General features: G+C 42.5%; 1 protein-coding gene and 1 long non-coding RNA gene across 2 annotated transcripts in view; one reads left to right on the forward strand and one right to left on the reverse strand.

Annotated features, from left to right (window-relative positions):
* Nt5e (5'-nucleotidase ecto) overlaps positions 1-13,587 on the reverse strand; it is a 49,281-nt gene extending 35,694 nt beyond the window's left edge. The window contains exon 1 of the mRNA XM_005324744.5: positions 13,154-13,587. Within this exon, the coding sequence (XP_005324801.3) occupies positions 13,154-13,492 (339 nt within the window). The 5' untranslated portion in view covers positions 13,493-13,587. The remainder of the gene's footprint in view (positions 1-13,153) is intronic.
* On the forward strand, positions 13,480-15,132 carry LOC144366142 (uncharacterized). Its single transcript, XR_013425016.1, has 2 exons — positions 13,480-13,911; positions 14,794-15,132. It is a non-coding gene; the product is annotated as an uncharacterized LOC144366142 (long non-coding RNA).
* Positions 15,133-18,216: the final 3,084 nt, after the last annotated feature.

Genomic DNA, 18,216 nt, shown 5'->3' on the forward strand with positions numbered 1-18,216 from the left:
TCTATTCTTTTCACCTACAAATAAAGTCTCACATTGTTATTGAGGAAATGGACAGGAAGAAATGGTGAGAACCAGCTCAGGGTGTGAATAAGAGAAACAAACACACTTAAGGTGAGAACAGGTCGAAGCTGGTGGCTGATGCAGGATGAGGATCAAGGCCTGAGCCCTGACGCTGGCTGGAACAGCCTGCAAAAGGGGACACAGGTTGGTGGCCGCTGGATTGCTTTCCATGGAAGTCTTTTATTATTCTGGAATATTTTAGAGAAATCTTCTGACTTCATCAGTTACAGGTGTTGATCCCCAAACCTCTCTATTATTAAATAATTAAACAATGCATTAATTTATCCCCCAAGCCCATTTAAAATGTATCTAAAAGAAAATCCACAGAGAATATTCATTGAATGAATGAAGAAGTAAATAAGTAACTGGTAGGGAGAAAAAACAAGTAAAAAGAAACAATTCTGGAGTTATTAGGCTGAAAGCCTCTGGTCTAGGTGGCCTCATCTGTGAGATCCAAAATTCTACACAATATCATTTTCTATGTGTGTTGTAATGAGAAAAAAGGGTTACAAAACATAGTCATTCTTGTCTCAGGTACCACGCAGAGTTCTACTTTGAAAGCCTTTGATAAGGAAGCATAAGAACCACAGAAAAATGAAAAATAATTTTAGCAGGAAACCGGACCATAAAAGGCAAGCAAGCCACAAAGCCCCTAAAGCTGAGCAAACCTCAAAGGCCGAAAAGCAGTTAGACTGTCTCAGACAGAGCCTGCTTTCTCAGCTGGGCAACGTATGTCCCCAAACAAATATAGGTGTGAGGAGGGCTCATCGAACTAGCTCTGAGGAGTTCCTGATACAGCCCCATTGGTCTGTTTGCTTGGATCTGAAGCAAAACTTTCATTCCAAGTGATATCAGAAATTTTAAATTTTTTTCCAAGTGTTGGGAAGACTCCCCTCTTCACGTTTGGCCTCCCAGCTCGAAACAAAGCAAAGTGGGTCACAGACATTACGAAAACATGCAGGCCTGGGAGGGGACATGGGAATAGACACCTGATACTCTCTCTTTTCTTATTTCAGGAGATTCTTTATGGAGTTGACTGCAGCAATTTTGTAGTCACTGCTCCTTTCCTCCATTGTCATCATAGCTCCCCACCCCACTCTGTGCACTGGCCATTGTCCTCCTGTCAGGTCAACCACTGGCAGAGAATACTTATCACAGTGATCCCACGGGGGAGACACTCAAGACTCATATCATTCCAGGTGTTGGAAACATGGAGAAAGAGAGAAGTATTGAGAAGCCCTATCCTTTAATATCCTCCCACCCCACAGCCAAAAAGGCCAGATGCCTCTCATCCTGCCTTACCCCTCAGTGGTCTCCTTCTCTATCACATTCCTACTGCCTACTCTGCTGGTCACCCCTCCCCCTCATCTAGCCAGTCCGTCAGCCACAGATCCACCCAGCTCGAATCCCATCACCACAGGACACCAGAATGAGCTTCTCAAAACACAGCTCTGCCTGCCTCTAACTCCTGCTTTAGGTCACCCCAGGGCTGCCTGCTTCCCGCCAAAATAAGTCCCAACTCCTTGGATAACACACAGACACTCCCTGATTTCCCAGAAATGTTCTGAGCTGCATCATTTTTTTTCTGCCTAAACTTCAGGTGCCCTCAGTTCCAGAAACACTAAATCCTCCAGATGCACTGAGCTGCTTCCTGGAGACCTCCACGGTACATCCACGGCACATCTCTTGGGTGCATCCACCCGTGCCTTGCACCCTCATCCCTAATAGCACCTGTCGGGCTGTAGCCATCTGTTCACACATCAACTGCCCCTGGACCCCTGGTGACACCAAACAGCTGGCACCAGTCGCCAACAGATGTTTACTGAATGAGTAACAAAACCACTCACTCCACCCGCTCCATTTTACTCTATGCTTTGCTGTGTGAGGCATTAAACCTTTTCAGATGGCAGGATTTGAAATAAACTTAGTAAATGGCTATATCTCTGTGGTAAAATGAGAGAAACCAAGTTGCTAGGAAACAGGTGAAAAGCTTAGCCAACTACATCCCAATTCTCAGCCTGACCTCCCAGCAACCCCTCTCTGGACAATTGCCCAGGTTCTCTTGTTTTCATTCCCCATGTTTAAACTTGCAACTTACCTTCATATTTCTACTAACATCCTGCTAGCACTTTCTAGTGAATGGAGAACATTTGGCGGGGGGGGGGGTGTTGGAAATAGCTTGTTGAACTGTTCTGTGTGCACTGCTGGTGTGTGTGTATGTGAACATCATTTTGATTTCACAGTGGAAGTTAGCACGAAGATGAAATTTTGTCAAAGTCTTTTTTTTTTTTTTTTTTTTTAGAAATCTGGTAAGGTGACCAATTAATTGTTCTATCAAAGGACACCCATATCTGAATCAGAAAGGGGACATTTCATAGCCTTGGTCTTTTGTTCCCAGAGGACTATAAAAATTTTAAATAAAGGAATTTCAAAAAATAAAATTTTTTTCAAAGGCAAAAAGAAATATTAGCAGTTCAGACTGCTACCACAGGTGAGTTCCGTCTAGTTCGTGTATTAACTCGTTCAATCCTTATAAGATGTAAGGTGCATACTGTTAGTTCCTTTTTTTATAGATGGGGAATTGAGGCGGAGAGCTCCTACAACTGGCAAGTGGCAGAGCTAAAATTTGAGCAAAGGTAAGTGAGGGTTTAGCAGCCAGAATCTTAACTACTCTGTCAAATTTGCTGCTAATGTATGTGCATGGAAGAGATGGGAATCACTTATCTTCTCACTAGTTTCTCACAAGGTTCTAAGAAGGCAAGTAACAATGCCACAGCACTTGTCCTCAGGAAGCTAGAAGGGCAGGCAGGGATCTAGCATAACTTTAGCACAACCCCCACCCCCTCCACCCACATATACATAATCCATGGGAACTGTTGGAAGAAATATGTGTGAGGATGAAACCACATGCTGCTCATCAAGCTCAGAGGACAAGCTTCAACTCCATGTGGTTGCTCAGGGAAGGTTCACAGGCAAATCACACCAATGGTAGAAACAACTGAGGGAAAGAAAATGAATGAGGGAATGAAGATAAGAAGATTAAGCATGTCAGGAAACAAAGAAGACTTGATTTAAGAGCTGTGGAGTATGCATGATACAGAAGAAGATTTTTTTTAATCTACAGAAATCAATTGTAATAATGTCAAAAAGCTATATGTGAGAAACCTTTTATTTGCCACATTTATTTGGCTAGTCACTTATATACCAGCTCATCTGTTCAGGACTGGAGGCCGCAGTCGGCCCTATGATGTAAAGCTTAAGGAGCGAGTCTAGACTGTTACACAATAGGGCTCACTTGCCAGTCACTCAGGGGCACTCAACAGCATCTTTAAGATGGAAGGATTCCAAATTATGTTTGTTTGATTGATGTATTACTTGCACTATTTTTTGGGGGAGTGGGGCGTGCTGGGGATTGAACTCAGGGGCACTCAACCACTGAGCCACATCCCCTATTTTGTATTTTATTTTGACAGGGTCTCACTGAGTTGCTTAGTGCCTCACTTTTGCTGAGGCTGGCTTTGAACTCTCGATCTTCCTGCCTTCGCCTCCCAAGCCGCTGGGATTACTGGCGTGCGCCACTGTGCCCAGTCACTGTGGATTATTTCTGATGCTGGGCTGCCCTCATGCCCACAGTTCTGGGTCAGGGTGTGTTGCCCTGGAATGGCAGAAAAGATCTTGGGCTCAACCTAGTTCACCTGCTCACCAATATTTGCTGTAAAATTGAACCAACAAATACTTAACAGAAAGCATTTCATGTTTTCTGTATCTATTGAAAAGAACCGATATAAAATATATAAAATGTGCACATTATTGTTACATTTAGAAATTCTGCTCAACTAAATTAGGTCCCCACAGGTTTAACTACCTTTCTGAAGGATTAGAGGATTCCAGCTAATATTCAGATGGCATTAATCAATTATTCAAGTGAGAGAAAAGAAGTGTTAAGATAATTTTCAAATTCTAGTTATGTGGCTGAAGGAAGTAAAACACTAAAGGAATTTACACAGCTCTCAGATGTATTTGTGAGTGAAGTACAGAAAGTTCCCAGTATAATATTTATTTGGTTCTTTCCCATTTTTAGTTAATAAAACACAGATGCTAGGACAAGGACAAGATGAACTGAGAAGGTGCCTTTGCTCTCCCACCCCACCCCAACCCACCCACCTGAGCCCAGTCTCATCCAACCCCAGAGTCTGGGACTCAGACGGTAACAAAAGAAGCAGAGGCCTGTGGTCACAGCCCCTGTTGGGATCTGTTCCCATCTCTGAGGCATGGAAACCACAAACTTCTAGACACTGGCAACTTCTAAAGTTTGAGCTTTGGGGGAATAATTACTTCCCATTCTGAAAAAAAAAAAAATCCCATTACATGGGTTTGATTCTTAACACTGAGGGAAACCAAAACATAATTGAAAACCCAAAGCCAATCAAACAAAAAATGATTGCCACGAATAACTGTTTGTCAAGCTTCCCAAACAAGCATTGCTAATTTGCCTTCCCCCAAACAGGACTTTGTTACTGAAGTAATTCTAAGAGTTTCCTTCATATGAGAGACCTTGCAACACTTGAATGTAAAGTGACTTCTTTTGTAGGGATTAGTTATTTGAGAAGAAGAAACTTGCTCTCTGATGATTTGGGCACAGATGGTAAAGATGAGGCCCCCATGTTTATCTTCTATGGACCAGACTTTTACCTCGAGCATTCCCATGTGTGTTAGAATTCAATCACTTATGCTATGCTGTTTCCCTGTCTCCTTCAAAGTTTTTACCCAGCCTCCGTGTAGTTATCAAGGACTCAAATGGGTGTTGCAGCATCTACTATAATTTGAACAGTGGGTTTCACCCTAACAGGTCTTATTCACCATCCTTAGCACTTAGCACAAAGCCTGGCACATGGTAGTGCTGAATGAAGATCTGTGACTGAATGAATAAATGAGTCTCAAAGACCACAGGCTGGAAACTGGGCTGCTTCTCCTCCTGTTCCTTACGCCATCATTTTTGCTATTAACACTGCATAGAGAGCATTCTGGGACCTCTCATTTGGAAACAGGGAACAACTGGAGGTACCTGGGAGAAGACACAAACTCTCTCTCCACAAGAAATAGCTGTATCCCCACCTTCTTCAAATAGAAAAAGAAAGAAAGAAAGAGAGAGAGAGAGAGAGAGAGAGAGAGAGAGAGAGAGAGAGAGAGAAACAGTCCAGCGCAGTGGTGCACACCTATAATCCCAGTGGTGTGAGAATTGAGAGTTCAAAGCCAGCAAGGCACTAAACTACTCAGTGAGACCATGTCTCTAATTAAAACACAAAATAGGGTTGGCTGAGTTCAATCCCTGGTACCAAAAAAAAAAAAACATATTAAAAGTAGCTGTGAAGAGAAACAGGAAAGTTGTCAAACAAACTTAGATTTGTGTGTTAAGTGAAGTCCCGAGACAAGCTGAGCTATGTTGGCAGTTAGAGACAAGAGAAAGGGCTAGACAGGGACAGAGGTGCTGAGAAGTAACAGCAAGAGACTACCTTTTCCAACCCTCCCATCTTATAGATGAGGTATCCAATAGCGATTCACACAGATGAAGAGTAGAAGTGTTGAAAAGTAAACCCTTGTGTCCTGACACCCATTCAAACCCCTCTACACTGTTTCTGTTTGCCCCAGCTCCATAAGGATCAGGCATGTCCAGTAAGTCCAGAGAAAAGCCTTCATATTGTATTTAAGTGCTTGAAGTAGTAGGCCTCAGTTATTGGAGGGTGCAACGACTTCCATGCCCCACAAAAACTCCCAGTGAAATTTAATTTTCATTGTGAGGTATTAAGAGGTGGGGGGAAAAAAGAGGTGGGACCTTTATGAGGTGATTAGGTCATGAGGGTACTGTCTTCATGAATGGATTAATCCATTCATGGGTTCATGGGTTAACTTGAGGGTGGATCTGTTACAAAAGCTAGTTTGGTTCTGTCTCTAACATGAGCCCTTTTTGCCATGGGGATGCCCTGCATGACCTCAGGAAACTGCAGACAGCCTCACCCAGCAAGAAGAACTTCCCCAGATGCAGTCAGCTTGATCTTGAACTTCCCAGCCTTCAGAACTGTGAATCAAAATAAATCCTTTTTTCCCCCTTATAGTGTTGGGTATTGTTATAGCAACAGAAAACAGATCAGGATGAGGTTGAGCATGAGTAGTGGAAGCGCACCCTTGTGTGGTAATATCAAAGCCTGCTGACTTTCCCAGAGCCCCATGCTTGAACCCCCTTAGGTATCTGTCAAAGACATGCTTCCTGGGCCACCTCTGCCAACAGCAGGTGAGAATAGCCAGCACTACTGACACCTGACTGTGGGCTGGTATTGTGCCAAGAACTTTGCATGCATTGTCAGCCCTATTAAATCCCATGGCAACCTTTGGGTTGCAGCCCGCCATCACTTAACGTTTTACATGTGGAACAGAGGTGTCATGCCATTAAATAACCCGCTCACTATCCATAGTTTCCATGTGGCAGAGAGAAGACGTGATCCAGACAGTCTTATCCCCAAGGCACCTTGTAGCTCAGTGCCATGCTACCTGCCTATTGAAGCCAGTTTAGTGGATTCAGCCTTGTGCCATCACCACAATGTGGTCCTTGTCACCTCACCCACAGATTGCTTCTCAGTCTCTTTCCAGTTTCTGGTGTCTTCTCCTTCCCATTAATTTCTGTTTATTTTCTCAAACTGATTTCTAAATAGCTGAAGGTTTTTTCTCGCGTGGACCAATCCTCCAAAACTCTGTAAACACTGGCTGGTTGTTGAACAACTCAGGTCAATGCTGACACTATCTGGATTTGGCATTTCCCACAAATTACAGGGCTCAGTCCCACAAGACTGCCCTTACTTCAGATATCAGGAGAGAGGCTTGCCTGGGCCACCCATATTTCTAACTGACCAGCTATAAATCCCATGACCCCAACCTCAGGGTTGAGAATCAGCTAGAGCAATGCACAAAACTCCAAAACTTCCTATTAAGAGTTTATTATAAAAGAATACAACTCAGGAATAGCCCAGTGGAAAAGATGAACAGGGCAAGATATGGGGAGTGGATTGCAGAGATCCCATGCCCTCACAGGGCATGCCTCCCCTCCAGGAACCTCTGTATGGTCAGCGACTTATACTTCTTCCGTCAAGAGTTTTTACAGAGCTTGGTTTCTAGCTCTTCTCCTCCTTGAGGCTGATGCATGAGGTTGGAAGTTCCAACTCTCTAATCCTCTAATCATTTGGTCTTTCTAGTGACTGGCCCCACCTAGAGGGTCTCCATGGCTCTACCCTACGTAACCTCATTAGCTTAAACTCTGGTATTATCAAAAGGGGCTCACTGTGAACACCAAGAACTCTTAGGAAATTTCTTAGGTGTTATGAGCTCTGTGACAGGAACAAATAGTCATATTTTATTACATCAGTTACCCTCCACTCAGAAATCCCACAGTTTAGCATAACAAGAGAGGTCTAACTTCTCAGGTGGCCTGTAAGACTTAGACAACCTCACCCCCCTTGATTTCTGCCACACCACTCTAGTCTAGGTTGGTTCATCTTGCAGACTCCTGCCTGGACAGCTGTGGCTCATACTGCTGCCCCTTCAGGAATGAAAACATCTCACTGAAACAAAGTTCCTTAGGATTCCAGGTGTTCAGACATGTACAGAGCCTCTGAGACAAGCAGATTCAACGTATGTGAAAAACTGCTGGCCTCCAGAGGGGACTGGCATAGCTAAAGATCAGATATTTCCTCCCTCCCTCCCTCCTTCCTTTCTTCCTTCCTTTCTTCCTTCCTTCCTTCCTTCCTTCCTTCCTTCCGGAACTGGGATTAAGCCTAGGAGGGCTTTACCACTGACCTACATCCCCAATCTTATTTATTTATTTGTTTATCTGAATTTTGAGACACAGTCTCATCAAGTTGCTTGAGGCCTTGCTAATTTGCTGAGGCTGGCCTTGAACTTTAGACCATCTTGTCTCAGTCTCCTGAGTTGCTGTGATACAGGTGTAAACCACTGTAATCAGCATAGATTTATTTCTTAAAAGGCCAAGACAACAGTAACAATCTCTGAATTTCCAGTGAGTAGTGCTGGAGGTGCAAACTTCAAATTTGGAAACTACTACACAAACTTTCAAACGCACCAACCAGAAGGAAAAAAAGATGAATTAAACTACACCAAATGAAGGATTTTCTGTTTAATGGAAGACATCATGATAGATATGGCATAATTGGAAGATAATTACAATGTCTAATACTGATCATAAATAATAACTAGAACTGCTAAAAATTAAGAAAAATAAAGCAAACATCATTTTTTTTTCTTTTACAATACAGGCAATTGAATACAGGGCCTCACTCATGGTTGGAAAGCAATGAGCTACATCTTCAGCCCATCCCCTGCTCCAAAGTCCTGCTAAATTGCAGAGGCTGGCCTTGAACTTGTGATCCTCTTGTCTTAGCCTTCCAAGTAGCTAGGATTACAGGTGAGCACCACCATGTCTGGCTAAGCAAGACTTATCTAAAGAAAAAGACTAGAAGATGTGAACAATTAGGGAAGAGAAAACCTAAAAAGTCAACCAACATATCTAAAGTTGTCCCAGTTCATTAGTTATTAGAAAAACACAAGATAAAAAATGTGAAACAGGAAAACTGAATTATGCTATGAAAAATGAGTAAATATATAGGTATTTACATGTTTTGCTTGGGTTGCAAGGTAGGCAGGAACTCTAGTCATTCAGAAAGGAAATGTGGAAGTCCCGAGTCAAGTACTATATACATGTGCTCTGTGACCAGCAACTTTGCTTTTGGGTATGGATCTCAAAGAAATCAAAGAAATCCTGCAGGAAGATATTTGAAGCAGCCTAATTTGTGAGTCAGGTAAGATAGGATAGAAGATATTTTAAAATAGGTAGAAAAGAGTCATAGAGCAAGGAAAGGAAAAATATTTTTTGATTTAAAGTTCCACATACTACTTTTCCAGGCCTATCTCTCCCCAAACCAGTCTCTCTCCCAGTCCTGTCACTCCCAAATTTTGGGGAAATCTGTAAATCTCAAGGTTAGCATAATTTTACCAATTTATGATAATTATCTTGTGCACTGTTAATTAGCCCCCTCCCCAAAAAGGCAAAGAGAAATATGCTATTTTGAGGAACTGCTAATTTAGGTGCCTTTCCAGTGTTATTATTGATCAGATAATGGAGACTATATCAGCCTAAGGATCCGCACAGTGAACAGACTGTCAGAAACTGTCTTGTGATCAGACTGATGTCATCCTTAAATACCTTTTCATGCCCACCCATCATCCAGTTGCCTTTAAAAAAAAGAGCTGGAGACTCCCAAAACCCATTTATCACTCTCAAGATGGCCTGAATTCTCTCTTGAAGTATATTCTTGGCTTTCCTAAATAGATCTCTGTGTCTCTAGGGACACATGCTGAAATTCTTTTCTATCATATTTGTCAAGGATCCCCTGATCCTGGGTCAAATACTCCTCACTCTCCAAGGAACTCCTTGCTACTCTCTCCTGGAGATAATCTTTTCTCTGGTGATTCAGGGAAACTATCTCTCGACTGGCATTGGCTGCAATGGCTGGGTAAAATGCATGACCACCACGGAGCACTGCACACAGTGTTATATAGGTACTGGCAAATGCCAAGTGATGTGTGGGAATTACAAAAACAAGTTAGGAGAATAGAAACAGAATAAGATAAGAGGACTGTTTATTTACATAATTTTAAAATATAAGCACATAAAGGTTCTACAAGTACACACAGAAACAAAGCCATATAAATCAAACACATTAGACTGGCTGCCTATTTAGGAAGTGGAAATTGCAGCCAAAGACCTATTCAGTCTAACTGTTCCCTGAGTGTGTTAAAGGCAGGGGACATGGTCCCCAACTGGATGCAGGGTCAAGCACTTGGGAGCAGAAAGTGGGCTCAGCAGCCAGAGCCTCAGAAGCAGGAACCAGGTAAATAAAAAGCCACCCTCTGGGAAACCATCGAGACCCACGGATAGTTATCTTCCTTATAGACCATGGGCAAGAATATCACCTCTGTGAGGACCTTCAGTTTTGTGCTTTGAGGAGATTTCATAAGGCACTCAATGAGTAAATATTAAGAATAGTTAGACAATGGGATTTAGGAAAGATGGTGGAGGGGAGGCAGGTGGTGGTTTGTGCCAGACTGTCAGAACCAGATAAACTGACAGATCCAAATTCAAACCTTCTCTTCTCTTTGTCCCCCAGGGCATATGGAACTGACCTTTAGAGAGTGCTTACTGTGAGCCACAGGAGGATAGGGCCTTTGACATTTATTCTCAGGTACTTCTCACAGAAACCTTACACGGTAGGGATTATCATTTCTGTTTTAACAGTTGAGGAACACAGAGGCTCAGTGAAGTAACTAGGCTAATGTATACCATTGGTGCAGCCTCTGTCTTCCACATTCCTCATGGATCTGCTAAGACAGCCACACCAACTAGCAAAGTCTGTCACCCTTCCCCTAGTGTTCAGCCAAGTAGCTGAGTCCATGGGATCCCCAGGCTTGCCCTGAGGCCTCCACAGCTGTCAGAACTATTCCAGCTGCTCGCAGATCTAGAAAGCCTACATCATCCTGGAGGATCTTGCTCTAGGGCACTTCTGGGACTAAGCTAGATTCCAGGGGCTTTATATTCCACAACCTCCAGTCCTCAGATGTGGCTTCTCTAAACCAGATCCCATGTACAGGAAACTGAAAATGCCCTTCATAGCCGTTTTCCACCCTGAAACTTCAGTCTCTTGATAATTGAGACATAGCAGGTGGCTACAATGGAGAAATGTTTGTAGCAGAATACAACAAATTCCCTGAAGGTTATTATAATATAGCAAGATAACAGTAAAAACAAAATAAACAAACAAAAAACAACAACTCAAAGATGGAATACAGCAGAGCTGTATCATATGATGTAGCAATACAAGAACTGGGATTTTGCTGGGTATGGTGGTGAATGCCTGTAATCTTGGAGGCTCAGGAAAGTGAGGCAGGAATATTGCAAAGTTCAAAGCCAGCCTCAGCAACTGAGTGAGGACCTAAGCAATTTATCGGGACCCCTGGGTCTCAAAATAAAAAGGGCTGGGGTTGTGGCTCAGTGGCTAAGCACCCCTGGGTTCAATCTCTGGTATAAAAAAGAAAAAGAAAAAAAGAAAAGAACTGGGATTTAATGCAATTCAAATCATGTTTATCAAACATCCATAAACTGTGCAGAGTAAGTCCTGATGGAAAGCTATCAGAAACATGACCATGAACCTTGCCATTCAACCTCCTCCCCACTTTACTCCCTGCCAATGTTGTATAAGGAGTCTATTTTCCTCAGGCCCCAGTCCAATTACTTTGAACAATATTGAAAGAAAGTAATTTCATTCCACAAAAAGTATTTTAAACTTTCACAAAGGAGATGGGATGCAACTTGTAGCAGATCACTCTAGATTCACCTGTCTTGTCATCAACATTTGATATGACGATCAACATCATGAGCTCAATATGGTTTAAAGAGTGAAATATTATTATTAGGAAAACTAGGAAGCCTTCAATTTTTTTTTTCACCAGAGGGAGCTTACACAACTGAGGAGGAAAAAGTTGTTTTCTGTGATTGATGTGTGAAATCAAAATAAACTCATTTAAGGTTTATTCTACTCCTCTGGAAGGAAGTGGAGACTTAAACTAGTAACAATTCAATTATATAAACATTTAAGTTGGCATTATTGTTTGCAAAGCATCTGGAAGATCTGGCTGTGGAAATAGAAAGACAAAGAGACCAGAGAGTTCTTGACAAAGATGCTGGTGAGCACCCCGCTCCCAACTCTGGAAATTTAGGGACCTGTTTGAATGGCTACAGCATTGGGTATCCCTAATAATCTCTAAACCAACAATCAGAACAAAGGGAACTCTTTCCCCTTCCCTCATCTCTCCAAAATAAGCTTTCTTCTTGGGGTGGGGGTATGACTAAACAACTATGCCCTCTATCATCTTTTCCTATCCTCCCTTTTCCAAGTATCCAGAAGTTCTCCTGACCTCTGAGCTCTTCTTGTGTAAAGTGTACTTACTGTCAGCCTTCTGCGTCCCAGCCACACCTTCCCTTCCCTTCCATACATGACTTGACAAATTCCTGGGAATTTTGCTCTGTTCTTCCTCTTCCAAAACTCTTAAGTTGTCTTGTTCCTAGCTTGTTGTTTGTTTTTAACAGTGTGGTGGAATTCTTTCATTGTAGACTAACATGAGGTTAAACTTGGCCCATGGCTTGATTTAAAACAGCCATCACCATACATACATCTCAGTTACCTGTATCTATTACTGTGTAACCCCCTTCCTGTCCCTTTTTCTAGAATTTGGCTCAACAAACACAGCATCACATTTTACAAAATATTTGGGAGGGTGGACTAAACTCTTTACATGTTTTGAGAGCCACTTGTCTCTTAAGTTGGGCTCTCTTCCTAAATCTCTGTTGTCAAACTGATTTTATTAAAATCTCAAAGAGTTTCAGCATTTTGGTCCTCTCTTAAGTTTCTTTCTTTTGAACCTACACTGCAGTGTCTGGTAAATAACAAACATTCCTAGAGACTATACTCTATACAGACAATGCTTTGAGGCTGTAGGCTGAGACACAGGGAGTGTCACAGAGAAAGTAGCTGAGCCGGAAATCTACTCAAGGCTGTGAGTTTATTATGCTCAAGCTTCAGGGTCAAAGGACCCGGTGTCCATTCTTATTATTTTCCTCTTGGTGCCGGTGACCTGCATCATTTACTTAGCTTTGACTCTCAGCTTCCCTTTCAATAAAATTGAGATAAGGCATTATTTGGAAAATTCAGCAGTAAATGAGAGAAATGCATGAGGGCCCTATTCAGCCCTTAGTCCTCAACAACTGTCAAAACCCTACAGGCAGAGAGGGATCCCGCTCCTGTAAATAACCCCATCTCATACTGAGGGCCCAAACATCAGTTTAAGACTTTTAAGTCTGAAGTCTTATACCCAATCTACACACTGGTCGGAGTCTAACTCTTGCCACGCAGTGCCACCGGCTCCTTGTCCATCTGGCAACTGGGTCTGGGACTCCTAACCTGGGAGCTCTTACCATGGCATCGTAGCGCAGAGCGTTCATAAAGTGCGCCACTTCGGAGCCCTTGTACACAGTAAACCAGATGGTGCCCTGGTACTGGTCGCCGGCGTCCAGCAATAGCACGTTGGGTTCGGTTTGGCGGATCTGCTGCACCTTGGTGAAGAGCCTCGCCACACCGCCCACACAAAGGCTGGCGTTGCGGCACTTGCCGGAGTCCTTGCTGGTCTGCTCCAGCCGGCTGTGCACGTCGTTGGTGTGCAGGATGGTGAGCTCCCAGGCGCCAGCTACGGGCCACAGCAGTGCGTCCAGCGCCAGGAGCAGCAGCACAGACGCTGGCGCAGCCGCGGGATCCATGGCTGCGACGCGCAGAGCCGATGCGACTGCGTGCGGGCCGGGCGAGTGCCGGCGAGTGCAGGCCAGCAGCCGGGGCCGGGCTAGGCGCCCTGGCTGAAGGGGCGGGACCGGGGCGGGTCCTCCTAATGCTTGGAGGCCCACCGGGAGGGCTAGACGCACGCCCGCGCAGTCACCCGATCCGACCCTGGCACCTGGAGTCCTGGGCGCCGCTAGGGGCTGGCAAGAGTTGACTAAAGGAACAGTGAGGAAGTTGTTCCGGGCGGTGAGCGGGCACCGGCAGCGATCCCGGGAGCCTGGGCATCGGCAACCCCACTGCTGGCGGTTTTCTGTTTCCCCGATGCGCGGAAGGAATTGGAACGGTTCGCCCAGTGTGGGGATCCTCACTGATCCTCGCCTCTTGGGGGTTTCTCTACGAGAGTGTATGATTTCTGTTGGACTTGTGGTTGCAAGAGCTATCACTTTGAAGAGCAAAAAGAGAGAAAAGAAGGGGCGGGAAGAAAGATGAGCAAGTCGGTGCGCGTGCGGTGGGGGCGCAAAGTAAGGAGCGAGGCAGGAAAGAGGAGCGCTTTGCAATTTGGGCTTCGGAAGCCAAAAGTTCCTTTTAAGATGTGGCGCCCTGTGTAATTCTGAGAGTTCAGCAAGTCTAAAGTGCTTAGATTTGCAGTCTCTCAGAAGCTAAGAAATCACTGAGATGCAGTCCCTCGTTTATTTGCGATTAAAATCTCAGTGATAAGACAGCACAGCGATGCTTGGACAGCTCCGGAAAGCTAATCGGATCCTGCGGGCGTGGGGCGTGGGTTTGGGGTAGTGAAGGAATTCTCGGACAGCTCTTTGGGCACTCTGCTGTCCTCCGTTGCTTTTCTGATAATCTCTTTTTTCTGTTCTATTTTTGAGGTTTTAAGGATGGTGTGTGTGTGTGTGTGTGTGTGTGTGTGTGTGTGTGTGTGTGTGGCGGAAGGCAATAATAGGAATACATATAACAAACATTTCATTATTATTGAATTAAAATTGCTGCAGAATGTCCCTCTGGATGTCTCTGGATTGATTCCAGGGCTCGAATTAAATATAACCAACACTCTAGCAGCTTTGGGAAGAAATGAGAATGAGAATTAGTTTGTGTCCCCATTAGGTATTCTTCACACTCCTCCAAAATGCATCAAGCTAGTCCTGTTGTTTAAAAGATTTTTTAAATAGTGCGAAAATGCACATAATATAAAATTTGCTATTTAACCATTTTAAGTGTACAGTTCAGTGACATTAGATCACGGGCACTGATCTTCAAAACTTTTTCATCTTCCCAGAATGAGATTTTGTAGCCATTAAACAATGATTCCTCATTTCCTCTTCCCTAACACCTGGCAACCGGTGTTCTAATCTCCGTCTCTGTGCGTTTGACTATTCTAAGTACCTCCTGTAAATGTGAGTATACACTATTTGTCCTTTCGTAACTGGCTTGTTTCACTGAACCGAATGTTTTCAAGGTTCATCCTTATTGTACACAGTAAGTAATAATTGCCTTTTTTTTTTTACAGCTGAATAATGTTTCATTCTATGTAATACCACATTTTGTTTGTCCATTCGTCAGGTGATGGATACATTTGGCTCTTGTGAATAAAGCTGCTATGAAAATAATGTACAAATATCTATTCAAGTTTCTTCCTTTACTTCTTTTGGTTATACACTCAGAAGTGAATTGTTGGATCCCAGGATAATTCTTAAGTTTAATTTTTGAGGAAACAGCACATTTTCTTCTAGAGTGTCTGTACCATTTTACATTTTTGCCAGTAATACACAAAAGTTCCCCTTTCTCCACTTATTTTCATCTGGTTTTCTTAAATGATAGCCATCCTGAGGGATATGGAGTGGCATCACATTGTGATTTTGATTGGCATTTCTCTAATGATTACACACGCTTCTCCAAAATGTATCAAGCTAGGGTTGAGCATCTTTTCATGTGCTTATTGTTCTTTTGTGTTTTCTTTGTGGAACTGTCTATTCATGTCCTTTGCCTATGTTTTAATTGGATTGTAGAAATTCTTTATATGCTCTGGATAATAGCATATACCTGATTTGAAAATATTTTCTCCCATTCAATGGGTTGTTTTTTTTACTCTGTTGATAATGTCATTTGATAACAAATTTTTTTTTGGTAGTTCTGGGAATTGGACCCAGGTCCTTCTGCATGCCAAGCATGTGCTCTATGACTAAGCTACATCCTGGCCCGAACATTTAATTTTAATGAAGTCTGATTTATCATTTTTTCCCTTTTGTTGCTTATGCTTTTGGTGTTACGTCCAAAAACTCATGGCAGATATGATGTCATAAAACTTTCCTCCTATATCTTCTCCTATGAGTTTTATAGTTTAAACTTTTACATTTTTTATTTCATTCTACTTTTTTAATGGTGTAAAATAAAATTCCAGGTTTATTCTTTTGCATGTGGGTTTCCAGATTTCCCAGTACTATTTGTAGAAAAGATGTCCCTTGCAAGTTGTTTTTAAGACATGGGGTTTGAAGCTCAGAGAATGTGAATATTTGCTCTGGAAAAGCCATATAGATTGGGAGCAGCCGAGTCTGCTCAAGATCCTTCCTTCCGAAACACCCTATAAAGCCATGCTTTGCAAGTTTTGCTCTGCTCTCCCCCGCCTCCTCCAAATTTACTAGAATGGGAGTAGGAAAACTGGAAAAAATTATAACCTCAAAATATTTTTTACTCATATGAGAGTTGCAAAGAAGTATAAAGAATTCCTATTTTAGTCAGCGTTTTCACTGCTATGACTAAAAGACTGACCAGCCCAATTGTAGTGGAGAAAAGGTTTATTAGAGGGCTCATGGTTTCAGAGATCTTAGTCCATAGAAGGCCTGCTCAGTTCCTCTGGGCTTGAAGTGAGGCTGAACATCATGGTGGAAGCATGTGGCAGAGGGAAACAGCTCATAAGAGATCAGGAAGCAGAGAGAGAGATATTCCATTTTCCAGATATATACACCAAAGCCACGCCCCAATTCCCACTTCTTCCAGCCACATCCGACCATTTTAGTTAATCCCACCTGGGATTACACTAATTAGGCTAAGGCTATAACCCAATCATTTCTCCTCCAAACCTTCTTACATTTTTTTCACATGTGAGCTTTCAGGGGATAACATATCTAAACCCTAATAGTTCCCACACATTTTTCATCCATATTCCCTTAAGTTAATTCACATAACTATTGAAACCAAAAAAAAAAATTAACGTCAATATACAGAGTTAGCAACTACACTCCTGATTTAATTTGGATCCACTAGCCTTTCCTTTAATGTCCTTTTTCTGTTTCAGGACACAATCCAGAATACCACTTTGCATTGAGTTTTTATGTATTCTGAGTCTTTATTCTGTGATACTTTCGCAGTGTTTCTTTTGTCTTCTGTGACCCTGACACTTTTGAAGGGTACTAAATTTTGTGGACTATCCCTTAGTTGAAGTTTATTTGATGTTTTCTCATGATTATATAGCAGCTGTGGATTTTTAGCAAAACTAGACATGCATGAAGTGCCTTCCCATCTTGCATTATATCAAAATGACATCATTGATCATTTTTTTTAATCCAAGCACTACAATAAATTCTGAAATCCTGTGTGGGGATGCTACCAGATTTCTGCTTCAAAATAATTCCTAAAGGGGCTGGGGCTATAGCTCAGTGGTAGAGCGCCTGCCCCGAAAGTGTGAGGCACTGGGTTCAGTCCTCAGTACCACATAAAAATAAATAAAGATATTGAGTCCAAAATCATTCCTAAAGCCATTTGTTTGCATGCAGAGATAAGATGGCCTTTGATTATTCATTGGTCAAAGTTTATGCTTCACACCCCGGCCTTTTATAGATTCTCCGTTTAGTCAACTCTACCTTCTACTATTCCTCCCACAATTATTCCTCTTTACTTCCCTTTATGCCACTATCCCAGCCACCTCAGGCCAAAGCCCAGCCTTCCTTTATGTTCTAGTTCAGGTCAACATGAAATACCTTTGACTCCTCCAGACAACAGTGAGTTTTCTCTGGTTTAAATCCCTGGTCTAGTCCTACAATCTCAACATTATTGTGGCTTTTACTTTTCCCCCAGTTGTTTAATGTATGTGCTTAGTCTTGCCTCTAAATTATGGAAATGGAGTAGCTGCTTCAGTAGTGCAAGTCAAGTGGTGCTATCCTAAAATCTAAAAGAAGATGAGTAATAATAAAAAAAACAGGAACCTTCTTGGACTCCAGCTATCTCAGAGCTGATAGTGCTGCAGATAATGCCAGGCTGTGTATGTGAAACACTCACAGGGTCACAGGAGATTCCCCAAGTTAAGTAAAACCCTTGTCTATCAGGAGGCCCTAGATTTAATCTCCCAGACTGCAAAGGAAATACAAAGGTATAGTGTCAATAGTCATTACATTGGGGATAACACAAGAACTTTGAGGACAGAGCCTTTCAGTATTTAAATATTATTACTTGATTCAGGAAAGATTTTGTTCACATCAATGATAAATAGCATATGTAGTGCTAAAGCTAAACGAGGTTTGAATTAATTAATTAATTTAATTTTTGTTATTTTTATTATTTGTGGAACTGGGGATTGAACCCAAGGGCACTCTACCACTGAGCCATATCTCCAGCCTTTTAACTAATTAATTTTTAAAAATAATTTAGAGACAGCGTCTTGATAAGTTTTCCAGGCTGTCCAAATCTTGGGATTCTTCTGCCTTCA

This window comes from Ictidomys tridecemlineatus, chromosome 8 (assembly GCF_052094955.1).
Source record: "Ictidomys tridecemlineatus isolate mIctTri1 chromosome 8, mIctTri1.hap1, whole genome shotgun sequence".
NCBI lineage: Eukaryota > Metazoa > Chordata > Mammalia > Rodentia > Sciuridae > Ictidomys > Ictidomys tridecemlineatus.